At 41.8% G+C, this 26,151-nt stretch overlaps 1 protein-coding gene across 2 annotated transcripts in view; it reads right to left on the bottom strand.

The window, feature by feature from the left end:
• The window catches only part of CDC42BPA (CDC42 binding protein kinase alpha), a 3,351,611-nt gene that overhangs the window by 95,065 nt on the left and 3,230,395 nt on the right, over positions 1-26,151 (bottom strand). Inside the window, exon 37 of one of the 2 annotated variants that reach the window (XM_044059584.1) lies at positions 21,031-21,038. The exons of the other annotated variant lie outside the window; for it this stretch is intronic. Coding sequence (XP_043915519.1) covers positions 21,031-21,038 — 8 coding nt within the window. The remainder of the gene's footprint in view (positions 1-21,030; positions 21,039-26,151) is intronic. 2 annotated transcript variants of the gene reach the window in all.

Below are 26,151 nucleotides of genomic sequence, written 5' to 3'. Positions count from 1 at the left end.
TTTGAGATGCATATGTGCTTGACTCCACAGTCAAAAAGTCTTTGGTTTTACACTAGGAACTTGTTTTTTTTTTTTTCCATTCTTAGCATGAGAAAAGCAAACAACCAGCAATATTAAAACATCTAACATCTTAAGTGCTACAATTTGAAAGCAAATTCTGTGATTTTTATTTCTGCACTCCTATTACTAGCCTTTGACATAATAACTGAAGCCAATGGGCAATATTCAATGAGCTCTCCCTGACTTACATCCTCGTCTCCATAATTCTGACACATTTTCAGACTCCACTGTTTTCATTTAAACAGTGCCATCAATTTTGTGATTCTGTTAAATAATATTCAGATCACCTAGAACACACTTGCTTTTAATCCTCTTAGCAAAACTATATTTTTTTAGCACAGATTTTGCTGAATTGTTTACATGCAGGAAAAGGTTTTCTCTCATGTTTATAATCTCAGATAATACACAAGGGTCAAATTAAAATTGCAGGATATTTCTTTGGACTCTATTCTGCATTCTTACATTGTTCTTTTTATATTATCATCACTTCTGTAACACATCCTCACTTTATTTTTCATTTTTTTATTTTGTCTTACATTTAATATGAAAAATATACTTTTACCTATTGTTTTTTCTTACTTTTGCATAGGAGAATGATTGGACTGGATTAAGGCTTTTGGCTTGATCTAATCACATGTTTGAAGAGGAAGAAAATAAATAAAAGAACATGGAATATAATGAAAAGTCTTCCTCAAGCAAATAAATGTTCAAGCTTGTAGTGGAAGGCAACCAAAACTGAATACTTATTTCTTTCTTTCGATGGCCAGGAGTTTATGTCTTCTAAAAACATTCAAGTTGTTTTCTACATCCAAGAGAGGAATACAGATAAGACAAAAACAGATAGCTCTTACTGGAAGTAGAAACATAGGCTATACAATGTGCCTTAGCATGGATAACCTTCATTATAGGTTAATTCAAGCCTATGACTGTGGCCGTCAATCTGGGACAATTGTGCCTATTAGGTGGTTTAACCTTTACTATTTGAAGATATACATAGTTTTGTGCGTTAGTATTAAATTAATAGGTTTTGGATGTGTTTTTTTTTGTTACAGGGTTTTCATTAAAACAAAAAGTCTTGTAAGATGTGACATAGTTTTAAATGGAGATGACAAGAAGCAGCTGTATAAAAGATCAACCTGCCAAACATTAGTGTATGCATGTAACACAAAAGCTGAAACTAGACATTTTAAAAATGCTATTATACATAACAGGTGGGAATAACTTCTTATCATAATGCCATCACTTTCCATATTAGTTTTAAATGTCAATGGCACGGGTATTAAAAAAAACAAAAAACAAAAGAGTAATTAATTATAATTATATTTAAAAATGCAGAGTGCAAATAGCTATGCTACAGGAGACACATCTGGAAATAAATGAGCATGTGAATTTTATAAAGAAAGGATTTCAAGATGTTTATTCAACGGAATATCTGGGACAAAGAAAAAGGGAAATACTTACATTAATTGTAAGAGGAGCTGCAACAGTCATAGAAAAGGAAAAAAATAATGATGGTAGATTTGTAGTACTAAGCGGCTACTGCCAAGGGAGGAGGATTACACTGGCACACATTTACATTCCACCTAAAACTGTCTACAGTGGAGCTTAAGACAATTCTGGGGGGAAAATCAGCAGGGAATATTACTTACAGGTGGGGACTGGAATTTGATTTGTTGCAGTAAGGAAGTATCTGGAGGGTCTAAAAGGGAAAATATAAAAAAGACGGCAGATTTTTAAAGAAAGATATTAAAGCATTTGATATGGATGATGTGAATTCAGTAGTAGGAGTTTGGGGAGAATTTACATATTATTCCCCAAGGTACAAAAATTGGCCTAGGCTAGACAAAAATTACGTTCCACAGGAACAGCATTTAATTGAAAGTTTTGACATGCATCCAATAACTACTTCAGATCACACACCACTAGTAATTAAAATAGCAATGCAGGATAATGAAATAAAAATGAAACACTGACATTTATCCACCTATCTTTTAAAGAGTGCAATTTAAGGAATGGGTAGTGGAAATTACTTGGGAGTTGTTAGGGAAGATAGAAAATTCTTCTAAAAATATAACTAGGGAGTGGGATAAAATTAAAGTGGAGTTTAAAAATAGGGTGGAAACAAAACAAAAAGAGATATGGGTAAAAAGTAACACATTTAGAGGGACTGACAAAGGTTAATGTATTGCAGAACAGGGAAATTTCACAGAACAAGAAGAGGGGCAATTGCAGAGTACTAAAGAGAAAATAAGGGAATAACTTGATAATATGCATGAGTTTAGAAAGACTGCTATTAAGCAGCTATTTTATGACAATAACTCTTGAGCACAAAAACTTTTAGCTCATCAGCTCAGGCAAGAGAACATAGAAGGGGCTGTTGCCAACTTAGAGAGCCTAGAACTAGTATTAGAAATATTTCAGAAATTTTATGAAAATCTGTATAAAGCAGAGAAATATGGAAATCAAGAAAAGGCACAAATGGAAATGTTTATGGAAGACTTAAATATGCCAAGGTTAGAGGTAGATGAGTCTCAATTACTAACTGCTAGGATAGGAGATCATCTGATAAAATGATGTATAACCACTCTACAGGAAAGTCACCAGGAATAGATGGTATTCCTGTGGAAGTCTGGAAGCTGGGAGAGAAAGAAGTAATAAAGATCTGGAAGGTTTTGTTTAACAGCATTTTAAAAGGAGGAGAAGCACCAACATCCTGGAAGAAAGCGGTGGTGGCTGTAATACCTAAAGAGAGTAAAGACCTATCAGATCCAGCTTCATCAAGGCCCATTTTGATTCTAACCATGACTATAAAGTACTTATGCCTATAATGGCTAAAAGAATGGCAAAGGTGATGCCAAAACTGATAGATATGGATTAATGAGGTTTTATGGAAGGGAGGCAAACTTTTGACAACATTAACAGAACAATGATGATCCAGAAGGAAGCAGAATGTAAGAAAATACCACTTTTGCTGGTGGGTCTTGATGCAGAGAAAGTATTTGTCAGATTAAGCTTGGATTTTATGAATAGGGCAATGGAAGCATTTGCATTCCCTGAAAAAAAATATAAGGTTGATTAGGAGGCTATATGAGGAATCAGATGAGAAAATTAAAGTGTTGTAGGTTTCTCTCTCACAAGCATGGGTGTCCTCTTTCCCCTATTTTATTTCCATTACATTTAGAACCAATGGCAAAGAAAATACGGGACTCAGAAATTCACGGATATAATTGGTATGGTAGTCAAGAAAGGTTGGCTTTATTTGTAGATGATATTATTTTACTGAACAGGGCATTTCAGTGATGTAGGACATTCTGAGACAGTTTCAAGCCTTTTTGGGAAACACAATTAATGAAGATAAAACAAAGGCAATTGCTGTAAACTATGCACCCAAACACAAATTTGTTCAGCAATACCCATACTTATGGGTATATGATACATTGAAGTACTCTGGAGTATGGATTAAAAAAGGATTCTGTTATAGCTGCTAAAAATATGTAGGAAGGGACTAAACAAAAAATAATACAAACATCGAGAAAGTGGAAGCTCTTTTTTATGGCTATAGACAGCAAGATACAAGCAATGAAAATATTTTTAGCCCCTTAAGTTTTATACACAGATCAGACATATTTATATCAGCCAGAGGAAAAGTTGTGGATAGCAATTAATAAAGGGTTGAAGGATTTTATGTGGGATGGGAAAACTGCAAGAGTCAAGTGGGATAACTTGATCCTTCTAACAGAACAATGTGCTTTGGGGTTACCTGATTTTAAAGGGATATTTCAGAGCTATAAAGTTCATGCTATACACAGCACAAGCAGAAAGCTATAATTAAAAGTGGAAATGGGTGATGACAAAATGGGGGAAGCTCAAGAAAAAAGGAGACTGAGATTTTGGATGCAGATCCTTACTGACAATAACAATAACCATACAAAATATTATATTCATTAAGTAGCAGAAAGTGTTCTAAGAACTAAATCGATATGGGGATGGAGAAAGGAGATTCTGCCAATATGGATGACTGCTATTGGGGGTATAGAGAATAGGCAAGAGTGAGGTGGAATTTACTGGAGAAAACTGGCAAAGGAAAGTACAGTTGTGTACACTTACCATAAATGTAGATGTTCGAGTGTATTAACTGTTGCAGTCATCACTCTTGGGTTATCTGCTTGCAGTAGCCCTCAGTCGGCCTGATTATCAAAGTCTTGGGTCCTGCGTCAGTTGCTGTCTCATCTTCCATGACGTCAGGTAGTCAGGGGTATAAAGCATGCAGCCGACGCCATTACATCAGTTTTTCTTGCCCCAGATGTCAGGTGCCCCCGTAATGGGAAGCAATTAAATATATATATGCAAGGTTATACCTCCAACAAAAAAGCAAATACACCAAAAAACTTTTAAGCATATTGAAGGAGAATAGAGGTATAGCCAAAAGAAGTCAGGGGGCTGGAGGGAGGGTAACCAGGACTGCAACAGTGAATACACTCGAACATCTACATTTATGGTAAGTGTACACAACTGTACTATGTTCTTCATGTTTCACTGTTGCAGTCATCACATTTGGGTAGATTCCCAAAACTAAGGATGGGAGGAGGAATTTAGATAGCATTAGGACCAGCTATAAGGCCCTGCAAGACTGCAGTGGCAAAACCAGCTCTGGATTTAGAGAAAATAGGCAGATGGTAATGCTTGGTGAAAGTATGTACAGAAGTCCAGGTAGCAGCTTTGGGTGGGGACAGAGGGACACCTCTGAGAAAGGCTGTAGAGGTAGATGCAGCCCTGGTTGAGTGTGGTCTTATCCCCTGTGGGATAGGTTTTTCATGGTGCTTATAGCAGAAATGAATGCAATGGCCTATCCATTTAGAAATGGTTTGCTTTGAAATGGCCTTCCCCTCTGCCCCTGCAGCAAATGCCATCAGCAGTTGTTCATATTTCCCTTTGAGGTTTAGTCTTGTCCAAGTAAAATCTAAGTTGTCTGTGCACATCTAAGGAGTGCAGTATCCGTTCCCCTTTGTTCTGTGGATGAGAAAAGAAGGTTGGCAAATTAATGGACTGATTAAGAGCCACACTGGATACTACCTTGGGCATGAAAGAGGGATTGGTCCTGAGGGACACCCTGTCCGCATAAAAGATGATGAAAGGCTCCACTGCCATAAGGGCCTGTAATTCAGATACGCTTCTTGCTGAAATGATTGATAAAAGGAAGGCTGTTTTCTAAGAAAGGAATTTTAACTCTGCACTTGCAGCTGGTTCAAAAGGAGTAGAGTGCGCTTTTCCAATACAAAGTTAAGATCTGAGGCTGGAGTTGGGGCTCTCCTGGGTGGTCTTAAGTTTTTGGCCCCTCTGAGGAACTGCTTGAGCAGAGGGGTGGTTCTGTGTTGTAATGAGCTGAAATGGCTGAGGCATGAATTTTGATGGAGGAAAAAGAAAGGCCCTTGTGAAGCATCTCAGTTAAGTATTGAAGAATCTGAGGTAAATTGGGCGCTGCTGTGCCCATCCCTTGAATTTGGTTCCAGGAACAGAATCTTTTCCATTTTCAGCATAAGATTTTCTAGTACTAGGCCTCTTTGCCTCCAAAATGACATCCAACACTTGTTTGCTGAGGGATGGTAATGGAGAGGTTAACGGAGAGGTCAAGTAATTAGTCAGGCTGCCAGGTTCAAGGTTTGAAGCTGAGGATGCAGAATCTGGCCCTCCTGCTGGGACAGCAGGGTAGGGGTCTAAGGCACGTGCCATGGTGCCAGCAGTGACACACTGCGCAAGACGGGGCACCCGTGTTAGCGTGGCCTGTCTGGTGCAATCAGTATTGTCCTTGGTTTGTCCTGTTTGATCTTTAGTAGCACTTTGAAGAGGAGAGGCAGAGGAGGAAAGGCATAAACTGACAGATTTTTCCAATTGAAGGACAGGGCATCCACTTTCCAAGCTTGTTTGTGGGTTGTCCTTGTGCAGAATTTGTCCAATTGGTAGTTCTGGGGGGAGGCAAACAGGTCTATATCTGGGCTCCCCCATTTGTTTATCAACATTCTGAAAATCTTTGGTTCCAGTTTCCAGAAAATGGAAATTAAAGCCTAAACCAACTGTACTAGAAGTAGTGAATGTAGTAACAGAGACAATGCAACAGGAAGCGAGATCTTTAGAAAAGGATAACGGCAAATTATATGGAAAAAATGGGAATTATGGGAACAACACATGCAAACATGCAAAATAATGTTTTGGAGGAGGAGTGAGGTTTAAGGGAAGGTAGGAATTGAATGAGCTATGTAATGTTTGGCTGACAATGACTGGATAGATTATAAGTGATATATAATGTTTCCATCTGAAAATATGTCAGTATGGCTTGTTTTCATTTATATAAATGTATGACTACCTATGTCAGAAGTGATATACATACATACATATATATATATATATATATATATATATATATATATATATATATAAACGCATTCTATGAACACACCTTCAGGAATGCATGGATCATGCAATCCCAAATAAAACTAAGACCCAAAGGCAGGCGTCCTGTCTGGTGGACCCCAGCCATAAACAAACTATACAATAGAAAAAGGAAGTTACTACACGATAGAGCAAAATCCCAAAAAGGGAAGGCATCTTTGATCAGTATTAGCAAAAAACTACGGGCACTCATAAAATCATCTAAGGCCAGCTTCGAGAGAAAAATTGCACAGGACACTAAAGTTAATCACAAAGCTTTCTTTAGTTATGTTAGGAACCTGGGTGGGAATTCCCAGATATGCTCGGAATTAGTCCAAAATGACAAAAAATACACTGAACCCACAGACATTGCCAACATCCTGGCCGACACGTTCAGCGCAAACGTCTCCCCTCCTCCCCACCAAAAGAGCAAATATCTATTCCAGCAGAGTGCTGCCCCCCTGACATCTCAGATGCTCAGGTAAAAACTGCCCTCTCCACTGCAAAAAACACAGCATCAATGGGACCAGACGGTGTCCCGGGCTGCGTCCTACATGAACTCCAAGAAGAGCTAAACCCAAACATAAAACTACTGTTCAGTCTCAGCCTTACTACAGGATATGTACCCAAAGAGTGGCGTACAGCAATAGTGGTCCCTCTCCACAAAGGTGGTGCCTCAACGGATCCTGGAAACTATCGTCCCATAAGCCTGACTAGCTTGGTCTGCAAAGCTATGGAAAGGATCATCATGGAACTCATAAATAAAGATATTGGGGACATACAGACACTGGATCCTACCCAGTTCGGCTTTGTTAAGGGCAGATCCTGCCTCTTAAACCTGTTTGATTTCTTTGAAACAGTCACCAAGGCCATTGATGAGGGGAAGGTGGTCCACACAGCCTACCTGGACCTCACAAAAACCTTTGATACAATACCCCACTCGGGCATCATAGATAAGCTATCCAGCTTAAATATAAACCCCTATGTCACTAGATGGGTTGCAAACTGGCTCAAGGACAGAACCCACATGCTTAGAATTGCTGGAGCCATGTCAGACTCCAAACCAGTTACAAGTGGCGTCCCACAAGGCTCAGTCCTGGGACCTCTCTTGTTCGGTATATATTTCTCGGAGGTACAGGCCAACACGGAAGGACTGTGGCTGACGAAGTTCACAGATAACTGCAAACTGGGCGCCATAATCAACTCTCCAGCTGACAAAAGCATCCTCCAAAAGGGCCTCATAGAAACAGACAACTGGTGCCAGAGCCATGGCCTCAAGCTAAACGCCAAAAAGTGTATAGTCATCCACTTTGGCAAAACAAAGTGCCCACAAATTACCACATAGGTAGTAATCCATTAAGTACAGAAGAAGTAATTAGGGACCTGGGGACCCAAGTTGATAGCAATCTTTCATTTGACAAATACGTGGCCAAAGTGGTTAGAAAAACATTCTATATAGCCCACCCAATCATGAAGGGATTCACATCTAGATCAGGGGAGGTCATTGTGCCTCTTTACTCATCCCTCATCAGGCCCATAATTGAGTACAATGCCCCTTTTGGGATGTACCTTACCAGACACCTGCAGCAACTGGAAAGACCCCAAAAGTACCTCACCAAGAGGATCCAAGGGCTCAAACAGATGCCATATGCTGCCCGGTTAAAGAAACTCCAGCTCTACTGGGTTGCATACCGCCTGCTTAGAGGCGATCTGTGCCTGACGTATAAAGCCATGTCCAACCCGGAATTAATGGACATGCTGCACCTCAGAAAATCCAAATCCCATCGAGCTACGTGTTTGAGGGACTTGAACCTCAGCACAGAAATAAATAGGACATGCTGGAGGGACAGATTCATAACCCAGAGGCTCCCTTCACTCTGGAATACAATCCCAGTCCAAGTTAGGCAGAGTCCCTCACTGACTCTCTTCAAGAGGAATCTTGATGAGTGGATGGGAGATCATAGGTTTACCCCGGGTATCACTTCAGTGTCACTGTTAGACAGAGGCACAGTAAACTAAACCTCGAAAAATGGCATAGTAAAATTCATTTAAATGGGTGGCGAAAGCCAAACGCACTCTGGCTAGGCTTATAAATGCCCTAGGGCAGATAGCCTAGTATGAACCTACGAACCTATATATATATATATATATATATATATATATATATATATATATATATATAATATATACTTTTACCCATTTGTTTTAAACTGTGTTCTAGCAATTTCATTTGCTCTGCACACATCCACAGCTTTTGATACAGTCATGCCTGTTTTTGTTAACCTTTGCATTGATTCACTATTTCCTGTACCTCAAATTATTCTGTCTTTTATAAGTGAACTATGCAACTCAGCAAATTTACAAGCTTCATCTTTATTTATACAGTAGTAACATATGAATCCATAGTCTCTGCAGGATGCTTTACACTTGATCACAGCAAAGTATGAATTGAAATCAAACTATTTCTGGGCTCACATTAATTCCTGAATTACTTTCTATGAGGTATTTTTTGTCATTAACCCACTTTAAGAATAGCAAAACATTTAAATACCTTTACAGCAGTATCCAAGAATGCTGCACATTACACTATTTCAAGCTTATTGGCTATTATACCATGACCCCCTATTAATATTCCAAAACGTGCACGCTGATTGGCCAGCGTGCACGTTGTAAATCGACTTATACTAATGGAAAAAGGTCCGGTCGCCCGGACTTTTTCCATTAGTATAAGTCTTTTTTTTAAAACACTGTCTCGCTATATTAAAAGAGTTTAACATAGCGACACAGGTTTAAAAAAAGCAACAGAGATCTCCGTTGCTTTTTTAAAGGTGTCTCGCTATGTTAAACTCCTTTAACATAGAGACACAGTGTAAAGCAACGGAGATCTTGCTTTCTCCGTTGCTTTTTAAACCTGTCTCGCTATGTTAAATGGTTTAAACATGGCGAGACACCTTTAAAATAAGCAACGGGGATTCTCTGTTGCTTTTTTTAAAGCTGTCTCGCTATGTTAAACCCATTTAACATAGCGACATTTAAAAAGCAACGGAGAAAGCAAGATCTCCATACTGTTTTAGCTATGTTAAATGGGTTTAACATAGCAAGACAGCTTTAAAATAAGCAACGGACATCTCCGTTGCTTATTTTAAAGCTGTCTCGCTATGTTAAACCCATTTAACATAGCGAAACAGTAAAAAAGCAACGGAGATCTTGCTTTCTCCATTGCTTTTGGCCACAGCTCTGATGTACTGTGTAGGCATGCGCAGTACATCAGAACTGCCGCGGATGCCAGACAGCTGCGGAAGGGCAGCAAAGAGGCATTATACAATGCCATTATTTAAGAAAAGTAATTGTTTCTTTTCTTAAATAATGTCATAGTATAATAGCAATAACCCACTTCTGGGTGTGGGTTATTGCTATAATCAACTTACACTGAGTAATCAGCTGCAGCGAATATATTTTCTACTAAGAGTTAAATTTCTATACACACACACCAAAAAAAAAAAAAAAACATTTGAAACCAAATATATATTTTTATCCACTTACGCAGACATATTAATTCAGTTTTGGGAAACATTTCCTCACTTCTGATGCTACGTAGTGTCAAGATGGCCAAAGAATAAGTTAGAGACTCTGCAACTACTGTCTAGCCTCTTTGACATGGCTAGTCATATTAAAACATCTCTAGAAGTTGTACTGCATGAAATGCAAATTACTGGAGCTAGCCATTAAATCTGTATACCCCATATCTAACAGTTACATATGGAAATCAGGATCATTTTACAAAGGGTGACAACAGCTCCAGTACTGCTGCCCTCAACAAACTTGGTGCACAAATTTTATTGGTACCTGTCACAGAAGCAATGAAAACACTCATGACTATGTCTAAATAACATCACAAGCCACTGTTTTGTTTTTAAATCTTAACAAAGAAAGATTTACTACTAAGTCAGTTGATGATCCAGCAGCAGGAAATGGGTTAAAAAGAAGAGATTTGAGCTGTCCCGAGCCCTTCTGTGAAGCCTTGGTGATAAACACTATAAAAAGCTCAAGGCAATTTACATCCTCTGTAGTTCAGTACCCAGAGCACCAATTATACTGGAACAGGTATCTGCTCCCAGGTTCCTTAGGGTAGCTATTAGTCTGGGGGGTGGGGGGGGGTGGAACTTTGGCAAAGTTAAAGAGGGTTTATCAAGTAGGCTGAAAGTCAACTCAAGGCAAATAAAAATAAAGTAAAATAAAAATAAAAAATAAGTAATTTACCCTAGTTTCTCTCTCACCAGCATGGCAAGCTGTTTATTTACTTGACAGGATAATGGGATTCAAGTAGTTCTGCTCCCAACCAGATACGACACCTCCCACAGTTCTCCAGCAATGATCAACATGCGAATAGTTTTTTGTTGGCTTTTTCTGTGGCCTGTTAACTCTCACTTCTCATCTCCCATTCTTTCCATGTATATGTATAAAACATCACCTCTGGTAGGTGCACTCTACTTGCTGAGCCAGTTTGCCCTTTATATGTTTTTGTCAAATAAATAAACACAGATACACACTTCTTGGGTGAATGATCACAACTTGTAGCCGGACGTGTCACAGTTTAATTCAATTACCTGAAGGTAACAAATTAACTACTTGCTGTAGCTCTTTTAAAGACATTTCCTTGGGAACCTGAGGTTTTGAAAGTTTTAGGATGAAATATTGAAAGCTGCCCATTCTACAACACTGCAGTTTCTAAACTCTGTGCAGGCCTAATAACTCTGTCTTAATTACTTTCCCTGGATGTTGTATTCTTGAAATGGTGTGAAGAAATGGCTCTCATGCTTGAAATTTCAGCTCAAAACTCAATTTTACACTTTTTTAGTTAGCACACCTAATAACTTTGACCTCCACCAGTATTCAACCATCCTCTCAATATCGCATTCAACCCACAGCTAGTACAAAGACCCAACACTCCCTGTGAACACACTGCCCCCTTTCCAGTCAGAATTGATCCTTCTAGTGACCATATATTTGTAATTATAAGGCAGCTCATGGGTCCAGAGGTCATTAGGATATTATAATGTCTTTCTGTGTGGTCACCAGCCCCATTCCTGTGCAATTCCTAAGCAAGTACACAGTTCTGTGAGTAATGCTGCAGTGCAATTAAAAATTAGCAGACTATGCAGATACCAATTTTGATGGAAGAATATTACTCTTCTTAAGCAGGAAGAAGGAGGTACTCCACCAAGGAGAACAAATCCAGATTTGCGCTAGCAGACACAGAAAACAAAACATTTCAACTTCAACTGAATTTACAACTCTTGCAGTTACTTTGACAATTTACTAAGGTTAAATGCAAACGTAGCTACTGTAACTCCAGACCTAGAGGTGCAGTCAGCAGATAGAGTACTGAACTCTTCTTACAGCACTGGATGGGCCTATATTCAGAAGTGTCTTCTACTACATAACTTCTTACTACAACACTCCTTAACTGATACAAGTTCAGTGATTAGTATATACAAGGATTCCAAGACACTGGTAACTCAAAAGAACCAACAAGGATAGTTGCACTAGCATATAGGGGGGCCTTCAAACAAGTTTTTTTATAGTTAATCACAAACCTTCAGAAACTATAATATACACTTTTTGATCTCAAAAATGTACTCATTTACAGCAAGAAGGTCTCATTCCTATGTGAGGTAAGGATTGATGATAGCAATAACAAAGTTTCACACTTTTTTTTTCTGCAAACACTTAAATACTTTCATAGATATTTTCCAGGCATGCAATCCAGGAGACCATTAAGAAGCCTAGCTAAAATTCCCAGTTCCCCCAAAGCACTGTCTGGTTAAGTGACTTGTTCAAAGTCACACAATAGGCAAATAGAGACTGGAGGAATCAAACTCAGTACATTAAGCAAGCAGCATATTCACAGCTCATTGCCTTAATCCTCTGTGCTAACTTCCAGAGAACTGCAAACTGCAAGTTGTGGAAGCAGAACTCCAATAAGACCAAGATGGTCCCCCTCCTTCAATGCAAACAGAGATAGAACAATGAACATGGCTTCAAACAGTTTTTTATAAGAATTCACATGCTTTCAGTAACTATAAGATCCTTTTTCTGTATGTTTTTTTTCTACTACTATACCTACTGACCATCTAGCATATTGAAATGATCAAGCCCATTCACTGCTTTATGAGCTGACAACCGCTATCCATGTAGCCATCAAGGAATTTTACAATTACGGCCTACCGCCACCACTAATGGATAATGTACATGCTTGCTAAAGTGAATTATTCTTTCCCTAAAGCACATGCGTGCTTGCACACAAATATACACACAGATGTCTGCACACATACGTATGACTATTGCATGAATAAAATTTGGGGGAGTCAAGCAACCGTTCCAGGTCATATGATGTATGCCACACATCTGTCCTTCAGCAGCTGTCAAAACTGCAGCAGATTATATTGCTTCCATCCCCCAGGAGGAATGTGCTGGCATTTACTCACTTCTGCTCTCCACTGATAGCTCCTTCTAAGCCAGGTTTGTTAACCAATCTGTGGTTGTCTGGGCTATAGTTAGGTCTTTTCCCTCTGTCCTCTGCAGCTGGCTGTGAAGTGCAGATTTTGGCTGTAAAATCAAATTCTAATAGACTAAAAGGGCCCCCTCCATCTATGTAAATAGAAATAATGACAGCAATGAATGCTAGTACAAATTGTTGTGCCTGTGGACAACATGCTGGTAAATGTGTTCTGTACTTTTAGCTTCTAATTCTCAAATACATTTTTTATTGGTTTGTTTCTGATTTGGGCTGTGTGCCAAGAGTTCCACATCTCTACATTTTAACCAGGTCCTGAGCTCTTTGCAGCATAGTCACTCAGTGGATCTCAACCCGCTTTTGAATACTACCACATAGATGTTATTTCTTTAGGTCTAGGTATCACAGGGAGGATTTATTCTGATATCAAGACTGACAAAGGGACTTTGGATCATGCAATAATGAAATATCCTAACGAAACATATTTTTTCAAGCTCTCTTCCAGTAACACAGGCCAATTTCAATACTCTCAACTAACAACAACAACAAAAAAAGTATGGAAACCTCCTTGTTCTGCTTTTCAGACAGAGAATGCAAGCTGTAAAGCCCTGGCTATGTATGGAGATAGTTGTAAACATCGATTTCTATTGAGAATGGCTTCATCCTCATTGGGCAACTTCTGTCAGTCTCTAACCTTCTAATCTCTAGGACTCCTTTATCTTTATAGGAATCCCTCCTGACTTCACTTCCTCTTTTAACCACAACTGCAAAGTTCAAGCTTATCCCTCTTAGACTGAAATTCTAGCAGTACCAACATATGTACTCAAGTAGATCTTCACTATACCCACATAATTCACTACCATGTTATCAGCCATCTCACTGTCACCACTACAGGACACACTACTGCTACTACTACCACTTACTACTGCTACCGCTACTATTATCACTGCAGCATGGCTACTACTGCTACTTCTACTACCTACAACTGCTAGCGCTACTATTATCACTGAAACACTGCTACTACTACAACTACCACTACTATTATCACTGCAACACTGCTACTACTACCACCCACTACAGCTACCGCTACTATTATCACTGCAACATGGCTACTACTACTTCTACCACCTACTACTGCTACAGCTACTATTATCACTGCAACACGGCTACTACTGTTACTTCTACCACCTACTACTGCTACCGCTACTATCATCACTGCAACACTGCTACTACTACTACTGTTACTACTATTACAAATGTTACTACTCCCACATTTGACACTATTACCAGCCTGCCTCAGACTAACTCCAAGCACGTCCCCACCACTGTGCTGTCAAAACATACATAACATGAAAGGGATATCCCATACTGCCTGTTTACTACAAATGCTTTATTTCAGTCATCAAACTTTCTCATGCTCTCTCCATACCCTGCATGCTACTTCCCATACAATATACTCAATTACTGATAAAGACTACAGTTAAAAAAGCATACATACATACATTTCTGTTGTACATCTTTCAAAGCCAAATTACCCCTCCCACTCACACCAGTTTGGAAATGGCGATGTAAGTATGGTCCATGAACACAAACTAACCAATGCATTGAATGAAGACCTGCTAGAAAAAAAATGGTATATATTAACACCCACACACAACAAACACATCACTGCTGCAACAGATGATCTGCCACAGTCTCACAACAGCCCTAACATTTTGTCTGTCTGTCACGGAAACATATGTAAAATCTGATATCCTAGAGAATGGAATCCTTTCCCAAGTATTCAACACCAGGCAAGACAAATGAGAAGGTGCAGTGGTTGTCATTCACTGAGGCTCTGGGAAGTGCACTTGTCTGCTTCCCAGTATACAAAGAGGTAATTAATTAAATAAGTAATTATTAAATCTAGCTTGTCTTTATGTTCAACTAGAAATACATTTGAAAACTCAATGCAGTTGCTTACATTTATCACAAAATTAATATTCAGCCAAGGAACACTGACTATACCCTCTTCTGACACTCATTTTTAACATCTTATAGCAATTCTTTGAACTGGCACAGCTTATTACCCCACCTAAAGAAACACTCGAAACCCCTGGCAAATAAAGCACACCTGACTGTATCCTTGTATCTATATTTGTCAGTAGTGCAGCTGTTACAGCAGACACCATCAAAGACTACCCGCCTATATTTGCTCTTTAGCATGAGGGCAAGATCCAGAATACATATTATTCCTTCTATGGAAACCTTATGACATCTGATAGCAGTATATTCATCTTCATAGCGGTCAGTGTGAAATGGACTTCACTGTTAACCCTCCCCATGCTCTATTTTCCACACCTCTACAACTTGGTAACTGTAACAACAGTGTCAAGTCAGGTCCTTAGCCTGAATCAAAATAAACATTACGGTACAGTTCAAAACATGGCATCAGTACGACAAATACAGAACTACTGCCTCTTTGATCTCTCTAGAAAAGCAATGAGTCTCATTAAGGATAGTCTATAAACAGCAAAATATAATACTTAAGCTATCAAAGCAATAACAAACAATCCTCAAACAACTGTGGTTGGTGTACATAGTTGCATGCGGTTGCTGTGCGTTTAAAGGGGGTGAAAAAATGAAAATGTACATAAACAGATACTTGGGTGGTGCAGCAGTGCATCATTTAACATTGTCGCCTCACAGCAAAAGGTTCTCCAGTTCGATTCTCGGCTGGGGTGCCTCCTGTGCAGAGTCTGCATGTCTTCCCTGCATTCGCATGGGTTTCCTCTGGGTTCTCAGATTTCCTCCCAAATTCCAAAGACATGCATTTGCAGCGTTTCTCCCAGGGCCTCTGCTGAAAAAAGTCTCTGTCCTAGTCGGACTTTTCCGGTCAACAGATGTTAAATAAATAAATAAAATAAATTATTTTTTTTTGTTTTTTTTTTCTTGATTGTTTTTATTGAAATGAAAAGTCTGGGAAAATGAAATATGAATCTAAACAGAGATGAGAAGTTGCAACTACATATAAGATCAGCTTGCCAAATATTACTGTGTGCATGTAAGTTGCAAGATGGAAACATATACTCAAAAAACTGTCATGTAGTATATGCAAAAGTAATAGCATCTTATCAGAATGATTGCTTTTTCAATCATATCATGGAATGTGAATGGCACTAAAGGTATGGACAAAAATCAAAGAGAATTGAACTATGTTAAAAAGTGAAGGGTATAAATAGCAATGTTACAGGCTGTCACTTAGAAATGAGCATGTGGATTTGTCAAAGGAGGAATTTTAGAATGGCCACTCATCACAGTATCAGGGACGAAGGAAAAGTGAAGCAATAACACTGACTGTTGGAGGGGCACCAATAATGAGAGAGAACATACCTCTCAACTTGGAAACATCAAAAATCTGGACAAGGCCCATGAAACATAGGTACAAATTTGTATGCTGATCAATGCCAAATTCGCATACATAATTATGTAACCCTGCCCACTCCAATGAAATCGTGGGATACCAACTTTTAAAGGCAAACTGAAGAACAGACAACCAAAATATGGCACCAGAGTCCCCTGCAGTCATTCCAATGTCCCATTACCTGTCTATTTCCCCCATTTACCATAAACACTAATGTGTGCAAACTGCTTTACTTCTACAATGATTATTTGGACTTTATTTTTACATTTCATAGCACAATGCACAAACACTAACACATCTGCTTAACAAAACTGCTAAACAAAGCAATACTGTCTCACAATGAAAACAGACTTGGCATTAAAACTTCTCTGCCACTGAAACTCACATTCATTAAAAGAGCACTGAAACCTACACACCACACCCAAAGAAAATGCATCTGATGAGTGGTGGATAAAGATTACCTTTGGGCTGTTTTCAAATCACTGGCCCCTTGCACACAAAACAAGAAACATACATGTATTCTTTGATACACCTTCCTGACTTTATTACATTATATTCCTTGTATACTACAGCACACTTGTTAGACAGAGCACATTTTAAACTCATTGTCTGAACATTTTTCTAGTAGGCAATGAAACAAAATGCACAAACCAATAATGACAAAACTGCCCAATTCAGAACATGTCCATCATAATAGCCTACTTCTACACCCACACTATATATATATATATATATATATATATATATATATATATATATACACACACACACATATATATATATATATATATATATATATATATATATATATATATATATATACACACACACACACACATATATATATATATATATATATATATATATATATAGAATGACAGTAGTGTAAGCCATAGGCATCTTGTACAGCTTCTCACACTTATTTTCAATTAAATTTTTTTTCGGGGGGGTAGGGAGACAAACATTTTGGAAAGTTGTTAGAATAAAATGTTGTCTTACCACAATGCATTTCACTGCCAAATCTTGAACCCAGGACCCTGTGCACTACAGTCAGAGCAACATACCACTATGCCAAATCAGCAGTTTCCTGAAAGATAGGAAGACTACACTTAAATGACTATCATTTAGTGAACTCAGTTCTCACTTCTCACCATAGCTCTAGTCTCAACCTCTTAGCACAAAAAACCTGGACAAAGCCAATAATGGGGGAATACAGCCCCAACATAGGGACAAATTTCAAATACTGATCTTATAAACTCAGAAAATTGCTAGAATAAAAGGTTTTGTGTTACCATTTAGTTTCTGGAGAATATGAAGTCTGAAATTCAAATGCCTGTCTCACACACACACACACACACACACACACACACACACACACACACACACACACACCTTGTTACAAAGAAAATACCAGAGCATTGGAATCTTCCCAGTTCGTCCTCAAATACCAGAGCATCAGAAACGTCTCAGTTCATCCTCCAAAGATTATCGGTTCAAGAAAATACCTGAAACAGCTAGCTCGGTTCAAAGACTTGCGCAATTTCAGTTCGTGTAGCTCGGCTCCAAAATCTTAAAACCCAAACTCCAAAGACTTAATGTAAACAAAAGCAGTTGTTCTTCAGTTCGTGTAGCTCGGCTCCAAAGACATAACGGAAGCAAAAGCAGTTCTTTCCATGTGTGCCCTTCAGCTCAGTTCCGACAGGCTGACGGAGCTGACGTCATCGTGCATGTGATGACATCAGCTCCAAATGCGCAAAAGAAATTTTTTTTTTTAAATCGTGAATGAAGGGCTGCCACTCGGGAATCGTGGCACCCCATTATTTGGACCCCAAAACTCTGTAAAAAAATTAGAAGTTATGTACTCACCATAACGTTCCATCTGAGTAGGTGTATTCATTTGTCTGCAACCTGTGGGTTATGGATCCGATATCGGATCCGAACCGGCATGGTTTACCAGCTATGGATCCAAGCTCTCAGCTCCTCCCCTCACCCATAATGCCCTGCTCTACCCTCATGACCTCAGATCGAGTTTGCCAAAAGCAAGAACACCCAGAAAGGGGTAACACAACATATGCAGGAAACTGAAAGGCCAGGGGGATAGGAGGGCGGGATGGTTGCAGACAAATGAATACACCTACTCAGATGGAACGTTATGGTGAGTACATAACTTCTAAATCTGAAGTAGGAGATTCATTTGTCTGCAACCTGTGGAACAGAGTCCCCAGCTACCTGAATCTTGGGCGGCCATCATGGAAGGATATTCCGGAGCACCGCGGAGCCAAAGGATGCTCTACCCCTAGATGCAAGATCCAACTTGTAGTGGGAAATAAAAGTATGAGTTGAAGCCCACGTGGCTGCTGCACAAATATCATCTAGAGGAATCCTAGCCTTAAAGGCTGCCGAGGTAGAGACTGACCGGGTTGAATGGGCATGTACACCCTCCGGTGCGGGCCTTCCTGAAGCTTGATAAGCCAATAAGATACATTGTGAAATCCAGCGAGACAGTGAGACTTTAGAAATTGGCTTGCCCAAATTAAATTTAGCAAAGGAAATGAACAACTGGTCAGATTGCCTATGACCAGCCGTCCTGTTTAGATAAAATCTAAGTTGCCTGTGAACATCTAAGGAGTGAAGCTTGTATTCACCTTTGTTTTCATATTTAGGAAAGAAAACAGGGAGGTTAATGGATTGATTAATGTTTGCTTCAGAAGCTACTTTAGGAAGAAAGGAAGGGTTGGTCCTGAGGTAAACACGGTCCGGATGAAAGACCAAGTAAGGAGGTTTAGCTGGTAATGCTTGGAGCTCTGAAACTCTCTTGGCCGAAGTAATGGCTACTAAGAAGGCAGTCTTGAACGACAAGAATTTCAGATCTACCGTAGCCGCCGGTTCGAAGAGGGGGGGCGGTCAAGGCCTGGAGAACTAAGGAAAGGTCCCAAGGAGGAACCGCTTGTTTTACAGGGGGCCTGAGAAGAAAAGTACCTTTAAGGAAAATTTTACACAACTTGGCGACATGAGTGGATTGGAGTCATGACCAATGTGATAATGTGAAATTGCCGCAAGTTGTACTTTGACCGTGGAACTGCTGGCACCATCGTTAAAAAGAGTGGTTAAGAAATCAAGCACTAAAGGGAGAGGAACTGTGAAGGGGTTTAGGCCTTGCCGCTCCGCCCACAAAGAAAACCGTTTCCACTTGCTACGGTAGACTTTCCTAGTGGATGGTTTATGAGCTGCCACCAGGATCGCCTTAACAGGGGAGAAATACCGGGAGTCCTGATCAAGAGTGGAACTGGAGCAGCCAAGCGGTCAGCTTCAGGTTGTCCAGGTTCGGAGGAGATAAGCGGGATGGATGAGATATCAGATCCGGAATGGGATCTAGAATCCAAGGAGGATTCACAGAGTGAGACCTTAGGAAGGGGAACCAGATCTGTCGAGGCCAAAACGGAGCAATGAGAATCATTCTGCACCCCAACCGAGAGGCTTTCTGAAGAACTTGGAGCATCAGTGGCAAGGGGGGATAAGCATAAAGAAGACCGGGTGGCCAAGCATGCACCAGAGCGTCTCTTGGGGAACCTCCTGGAGGAGGTATCAGAGCGAAAAAACTGTCGCACTTGGTGTTTGAGGGAGAGGCAAAAAGATCGCAAGAAGGAGTTCCCCACCGTGCGAATATGCGTTCCGCTACTTGAGTATTGAGAGACCACTCGTAAGGGGTGAGAATGGTGCGACTGAGCTTGTCCGCCAGGATGTTGGACCGACCCAGAAAGTGCGTTGCTATGAGAAAGCGGTTGGTGGAGATTGCCCATTCCCAAACTCTCATGGCTTCTCGACAAAGAAGGTAAGACCTGGTTCCTCCTTGCTTGTTGATATACCAGACAACCGACATGTTGTCCGATTGAATCGCAATTCTTCCCAAGGGAAGAAAGGCCTGAAGTGCTAGCAACGCTAAGAGCACTGCTCTCATCTCTAGAATGTTGATATGCAGTAAGGTCTCCGAATCGTTCCACGTGCCTTGGACGGTCCGGCCTGCAAAATGCCCCCCCCACCCGAGGCGGGAGGCGTCCGTGGTCACCGTGGCGAGAGGGGGAGAAGCACAAAATGGGCAGCCTCCGTGGAGATCTGGAGAGTGAAGCCACCACAGGAGGGACCGCTTGCAAGCCTTGCTGATCGCAATGGGATGATGCATAGGAAGAGCAAGATACGACCACTGTACTAGGAGTGTCCACTGGAGGATGCGCATATTGAACCTGGCGAGAGGAAGAAGTGCTATAGCAGCCGCCATGGACCCTAGAGCCCTCAGGACCAACTCCGCCGGAACTGAGCTCAAGTGGAGAATGGCCCGCACCTGGAGTTGCAGATTTTGAACTCTGTCCGCAGTGAGGAAGGCTTTTAGACTCCTTGTGTCTAACCTGGCACCTATAAAATCTATGAACTGCGTGGGTGCTAGGTTGGATTTTTTTGTATTTATAGTGATGCCCAGACTGGGAGCAAGATGGAGAAAGGAGTCTCGCGCCAATAGTAGTAGATGCCTTGTTGGGGCGGTAAGGAGACAGTCGTCCAGGTAGGGAAAGACCTGTACCCCCTGAAGCCTCAGGTGGGCCGCTACCACTGCTAATACTTTGGTGAACACCCTGGGGGCTGTGGTGAGACCAAAGGGAAGGACCCGGAACTGGTAGTGACTGGCTCCCAGCCGGAAGCGGAGAAACCTCCTGGAGCGCCTGTCCATTAGTATATGGTAGACGCATCCTTGAGGTCTATGGAGCACATCCAGTGATTTTCTCCCAGAAGGGGGAGAATAGATTGCAGAGTGACCATTCGGAACTTCTCCTTGGGAACTGCCAGGTTCAAGAGAGAAAGGTCTAAAATTGGTCTTAGATCCCCCGTCTTTTTGGCACTAAAAGAACCTGGAGTAGAACCCTGATCCGATCTGGTCTGGGGGGATGGGCTGGATGGCTCTTTTCTTTAGCAGATGGCCAATTTCTGCCAAAGCGGCCTCCCGTTGACCGGGTGGAACGTCGGGGAGGGACTTCAATTTTGGCAAGTGACGAAAGGGGATATGGTATCCTCTGGATATGATCTGGAGAACCCAGCGGTCTGATGTTATGGACTCCCATGCCGCTAGGTGCTCCAAAAAACGTCCCCTGACTGCCTCCAGAGTGGAGCAGTCGGGCAACCCCTCAGGGTTGCTGCGCAGGCCGTTCCAGAGAAGGGTTCTCTGGACCCGAAGTACCTGGGAGCCCCTCTGCCTCTAGGGCGGCATCCTCCCTGTCCTCCTCTGCCACGGAAGGACTGGTTGTCCGGAGCAGGCTGGGATTGCTGCGACTTCCGGAACCACATCTTCTTCTGACCCTTTTGGTTCCTAGAATAGGGCCTCTGGGGTGCAGAGAAGCGGATTCCGACGGCAGACAACGTCTTCCCGTCCTTCTCACTCTGGGTCAAAGTGTCGCGAACAGTTTTGCCAAAGAGGGCAGAACCATCGAAGGGGCGTTCGCAAATGACGCTTTGAAGGGCTCTGAGAAATCGCAATGACGGAGCCAGGCCTGACGTCTAGTAACTAGACCTGCCCCTGCGGCTCTAGCGCCTTCCGTAGCATGGGAGAGTAGCCGCATAGAGGTATTGGTAACGGACCTGAGAGTGGCCATGCGGGTGGAGTGCAGCACTTTGTCCTCCTCCGACATGGACTCTGGGGGGGGATGCAGCGTATTCTTTAATAAGATCGAGCTGCATCCTAATCACATGTGCCAGATAGTTCAGCGCCCTTACCGAGAAGGTCGCTGAACTAAACATCCGCTTCCCCAAGCGGTCCATCATCCGAGACTCCTTGCTCGGGGAGTGGACTGAGGGACTCTCCTGAGCAAGTTCCCTCTTGGTGGCCGCCCGTCAACATGGCATCTACCGGAGGCCCCTTACTCCAATGGGCACGGTCAGCCGGGGACTGAGGCTCCGGTCGGGGCTTTTAGAGCTTGGCTCCGCGGGGTCCGGTTCCTTCCACGCCCTGGTTGTAATGGGGTCCACCAGGGGGTCGGCAGGAGGACACCCAAGAGGTAGATGGGCCCGCTTCAAATGCCTCCAAGAACACGGACTCGTCCGAGGAAGACTTGGGGGCAGACCACCCCCCCCCTTATGCGGAGCATTTCCATGATGTCTCCAAATGAGACATCCTCGGGGGGTGACCGTGGGGAGCCTTCCCCTTCCTCCAAATCCGTGTCTTCCATGAGAGACTTGGGGGAGTCAATGTGCCTCTTTTTGCATGTATGCTTGCGAGGAACATCCTCTAGGGGGCTGTCAGAGGACTCCTCGCAAACAGTAACCTGTTCCAGGGGAACAGCTTGGGGCACAGGAGCGGGCTGTCCCAAGGGCCGGATGGTGGAAGCCTGACCCAGTGCAGAGGGAGCGCGGGACGGAACCGAAACAAGTGCCGGGGGTCCGGAGACCCTCAACAGGGCCCTCTCCACTACATCAAAAGCCGAAGGGGAGCCGACCTCGACCAAAGGATCTGACAATCGGCTCCCCCTCGGATCCGAGGAGTGGATCGGAGCCGGCGCAGAAGCGCTCGGATCCGAAGGGACAGTGCGCTCCGACACAGACGGCGCCGAAGGAGCACTGATCCCCCCGGATCCGAAGCTCGGATCCAGGCTCCGAGAGGTCGGATCCGAAGTACCAAGTACTATCAGCACCGACCCACCCCCGGCTCCGAAGCTGCTCGGCTCCAACTGCTCCGAACCCGGGTAGCGGGTCGGAGAAGGAGCAATTGGCTTGAAAAAGGGGGTCGAGCTCCCCCCCAGAGGGGGGGGAGGCAAGAGCACTCCCATCTGCATCTGGGCCTGGATGAACCTTCTCATCATCCGGTCCAGATCAGCGTCCGACAGGCTATAAGTTGATCTCGACGAGGCTACTGAGGTAGGCCTTGAGTGCCTCCTTGATAGCCTCGACGGAGATCGGGTCTCCTCCTCCTCAGGTCCCGGTGAAAAACACGCTGGAGACCGGAGCCGAGGAGGGGGAGAGCCAGCAGACAAGGAGGCCGGGGGAGAAGCCCGCTTGGCTGGCGGGGCCGAAACAGAGGTCTCGGCCCGCCGCTTATGGTGCTTCTCCCTCCAGTCCTTCTTCCTAGCTTCCCTCTCCTCCGAACCACTACAGGGAGGTTGAGTCCCAGGAGGGGGAGCCGGAGAGGGGACAACCGTGGTAACGGTTACCCCCGAAGGAGCGGAGGCCGGAGCCGAGTCCGGCGGCAAAAGACCCGCCAAGACAAGCTTGGACCTCCGCTCCTTCAATGCCCTGGGGTTGAACCCTGCACAAATGGAACATCCAGATGTGAGGTGTTCAACCCCCAGGCATCTAACACACCGAGTGTGGCCATCAGCTGGGGAAAGCTTATGGCCACACTCGGAGCACTTAGAAAATACAGCTTTGGGCTGCTCAGACATCCCAAAAGCAAACAAACAAGGTTACTAAAACTAATAAAAGTAAAGTAACAAAATCACTCACAGGCCCAAACACACACTACGCTACCAGCGAGGGGAGGGATATTAAAAATAATTTTTTTTTTTAAACACTAAAAAAAATAATAATATAAGAGGGAAACCTACACTTTCACACAACTTTAACAAAAACTTTCAAAATTAAGCACTTTAGAGACTAGAAATATCACTTAGCTGGAGAGCTGGAAAAACACAATCTGGTCACCATGCGCGGCAAACGAGATCTGAGGTCATGAGGGTAGAGCAGGGCATTATGGGTGAGGGGAGGAGCTGAGAGCTTGGATCCATAGCTGGTAAACCATGCCGGTTCGGATCCGATATCGGATCCATAACCCACAGGTTGCAGACAAATGAATCTCCTACTTCAGATCGAGCAATTCAGTACAGTTGGGAGGTATGAGAGAGAATGAGAAGAAAGACAACAATGGAAGACTTGTGGTTATAATGGATTATTAACAGGGAAGGAGGATTACACTGGCATATATTTACATTCTACTTAAAACTAATATTAGGAGCTTAAGAGAATTAAGGCAGAGGTAATGAGCTTACAGCAGTATATATTATTCATAAGTGGAGACTGGAACCTGATATGCAATAGTGAAGATGTATTAGGGGACACTAGAAGGGAAAGTATAACAAAGAAAGGTAGATTTCTGAAGAGCTATATGAAAATATTTGGAATGGAAGATGTGGAATTACTAGCAGGAACCCAGACAGAATGTATACATTATTCTCCAAGGTACAATAACTGAGGTAGGCTGGACAGAAACTATATTTCATGGGAGAATGGGTTTTTAATTGAATGCTTTGAAACATATCCAATAACTACTTTAAACCATGCGCCAATGAAGATTAAGGTAGATAGAGAGTAATCAAGTAAAATGAGACACTGTCACTTTTCTATTTATCCATTAAAACAGAGGAATTTAAGGAATGGTTAGTGGAACCGATTCAAGACTTGTTAGGAAAGATATACAATTTTTAAGAAGATGTAGCTGAGATGTGGCATAAAATGAAAATGGAATTTAAAAATATAGCTGAACTGACAGACAAAGAGATATGGAAAAGAAATAATACGAATTACTTTGAGGGAATATCAAAGGTTAAATGTACTGAAGACGAAGGAGCACAATACAGAACAAAAAAAGGCCCAGTTGTTTAGTGCTAAAGAGAAAACAAAGGAGCATTTGGATAATCTACACAAGTTTTAAAAGGATGCGGTTAAGTAAATATGTCCGTTAACAACCTCAGAGCACAAAAGCTACTAGCACAATGACTTGGGCAACAGAAAATAGAAAAGTGTGATGTCAAACTTAGGTTGCCTATGACTAGAAAAATAACCAGATAACCTACAGAGGTATTAGAGATATTTTGGAAATTCTATGAATACCTATGCACAGCAGAAGAACGGGGAAACCAAGAAAAGACACAAATGGAAATATTTATGTAAGACTTAAAAATGCCATGGTTAGAGCAAGATGAAGCTAAAAAATTAATAGCTAAGATGGGAAGGGGTTAAATAAAATTGGTGCTGTATAATTAATCAACATGGAAGTCTCCTGGAACACATGGTATTCCAGCAGGAGTTTGGAGACGGGAAGGAAGAAAGTGATAAAAATGTGGAAGATTTTGTTCAACAATATTTTAAAAGGATAAATAGTACCAGTATTTAGGAAGAAAGCAGTGATGGCTGTAATATCCAAAGAGGGCAAAGACCCTTTAAACCCAGCTTCATACAGACCATTTCCTACTTTGAACCATGATTATAAAGTGTTTATGTCTATACTAGTTAAGATAATGACTAAAGTGTTGCCAAAATTAACAGACAGGGATTGACGTGGTTTTATGCAGGGGAAGCAAACACCTGACCGTGTTAACAACATGATGATCCAGACTGAAGTAGAATGCAAGAAGACATTACTGCTGTTGGGGGATCTTGATGCATAGAAGGCAACTGATAGAGTTAGCTGGGATTTTATGAATATGGCCATGGCACCATTTGCATTTCCTGATATCATAATAAGGTTAAAAGGAAGCTATACAAAGTGTCCAATGTAAGAATCAAGATGAGAATATCCTCTTACCCCTTTCTTATTTGCTTTGGTAAAGAAAATAAGGAACACTCTCAAATTCAAGGGTACAACTTCTATGGTACACAAGAAAAAATAGCAGTCTTGCAGATGATATTATTTTGTACTTAGTAAATCCAGAAAAGGATATTTCAGTGTTGTAGAACATTTTGAAACACTTTAATTTTTTTTCCACGATATGAA

This window comes from Protopterus annectens, chromosome 1.part2 (genome assembly GCF_019279795.1).
Source record: "Protopterus annectens isolate FY-2018-M chromosome 1.part2, PAN1.0, whole genome shotgun sequence".
Lineage (NCBI taxonomy): Eukaryota > Metazoa > Chordata > Ceratodontiformes > Protopteridae > Protopterus > Protopterus annectens.
Note: the sequence above shows the minus strand (reverse complement) of the source record. Positions and strands in the feature narration are given on the sequence as shown.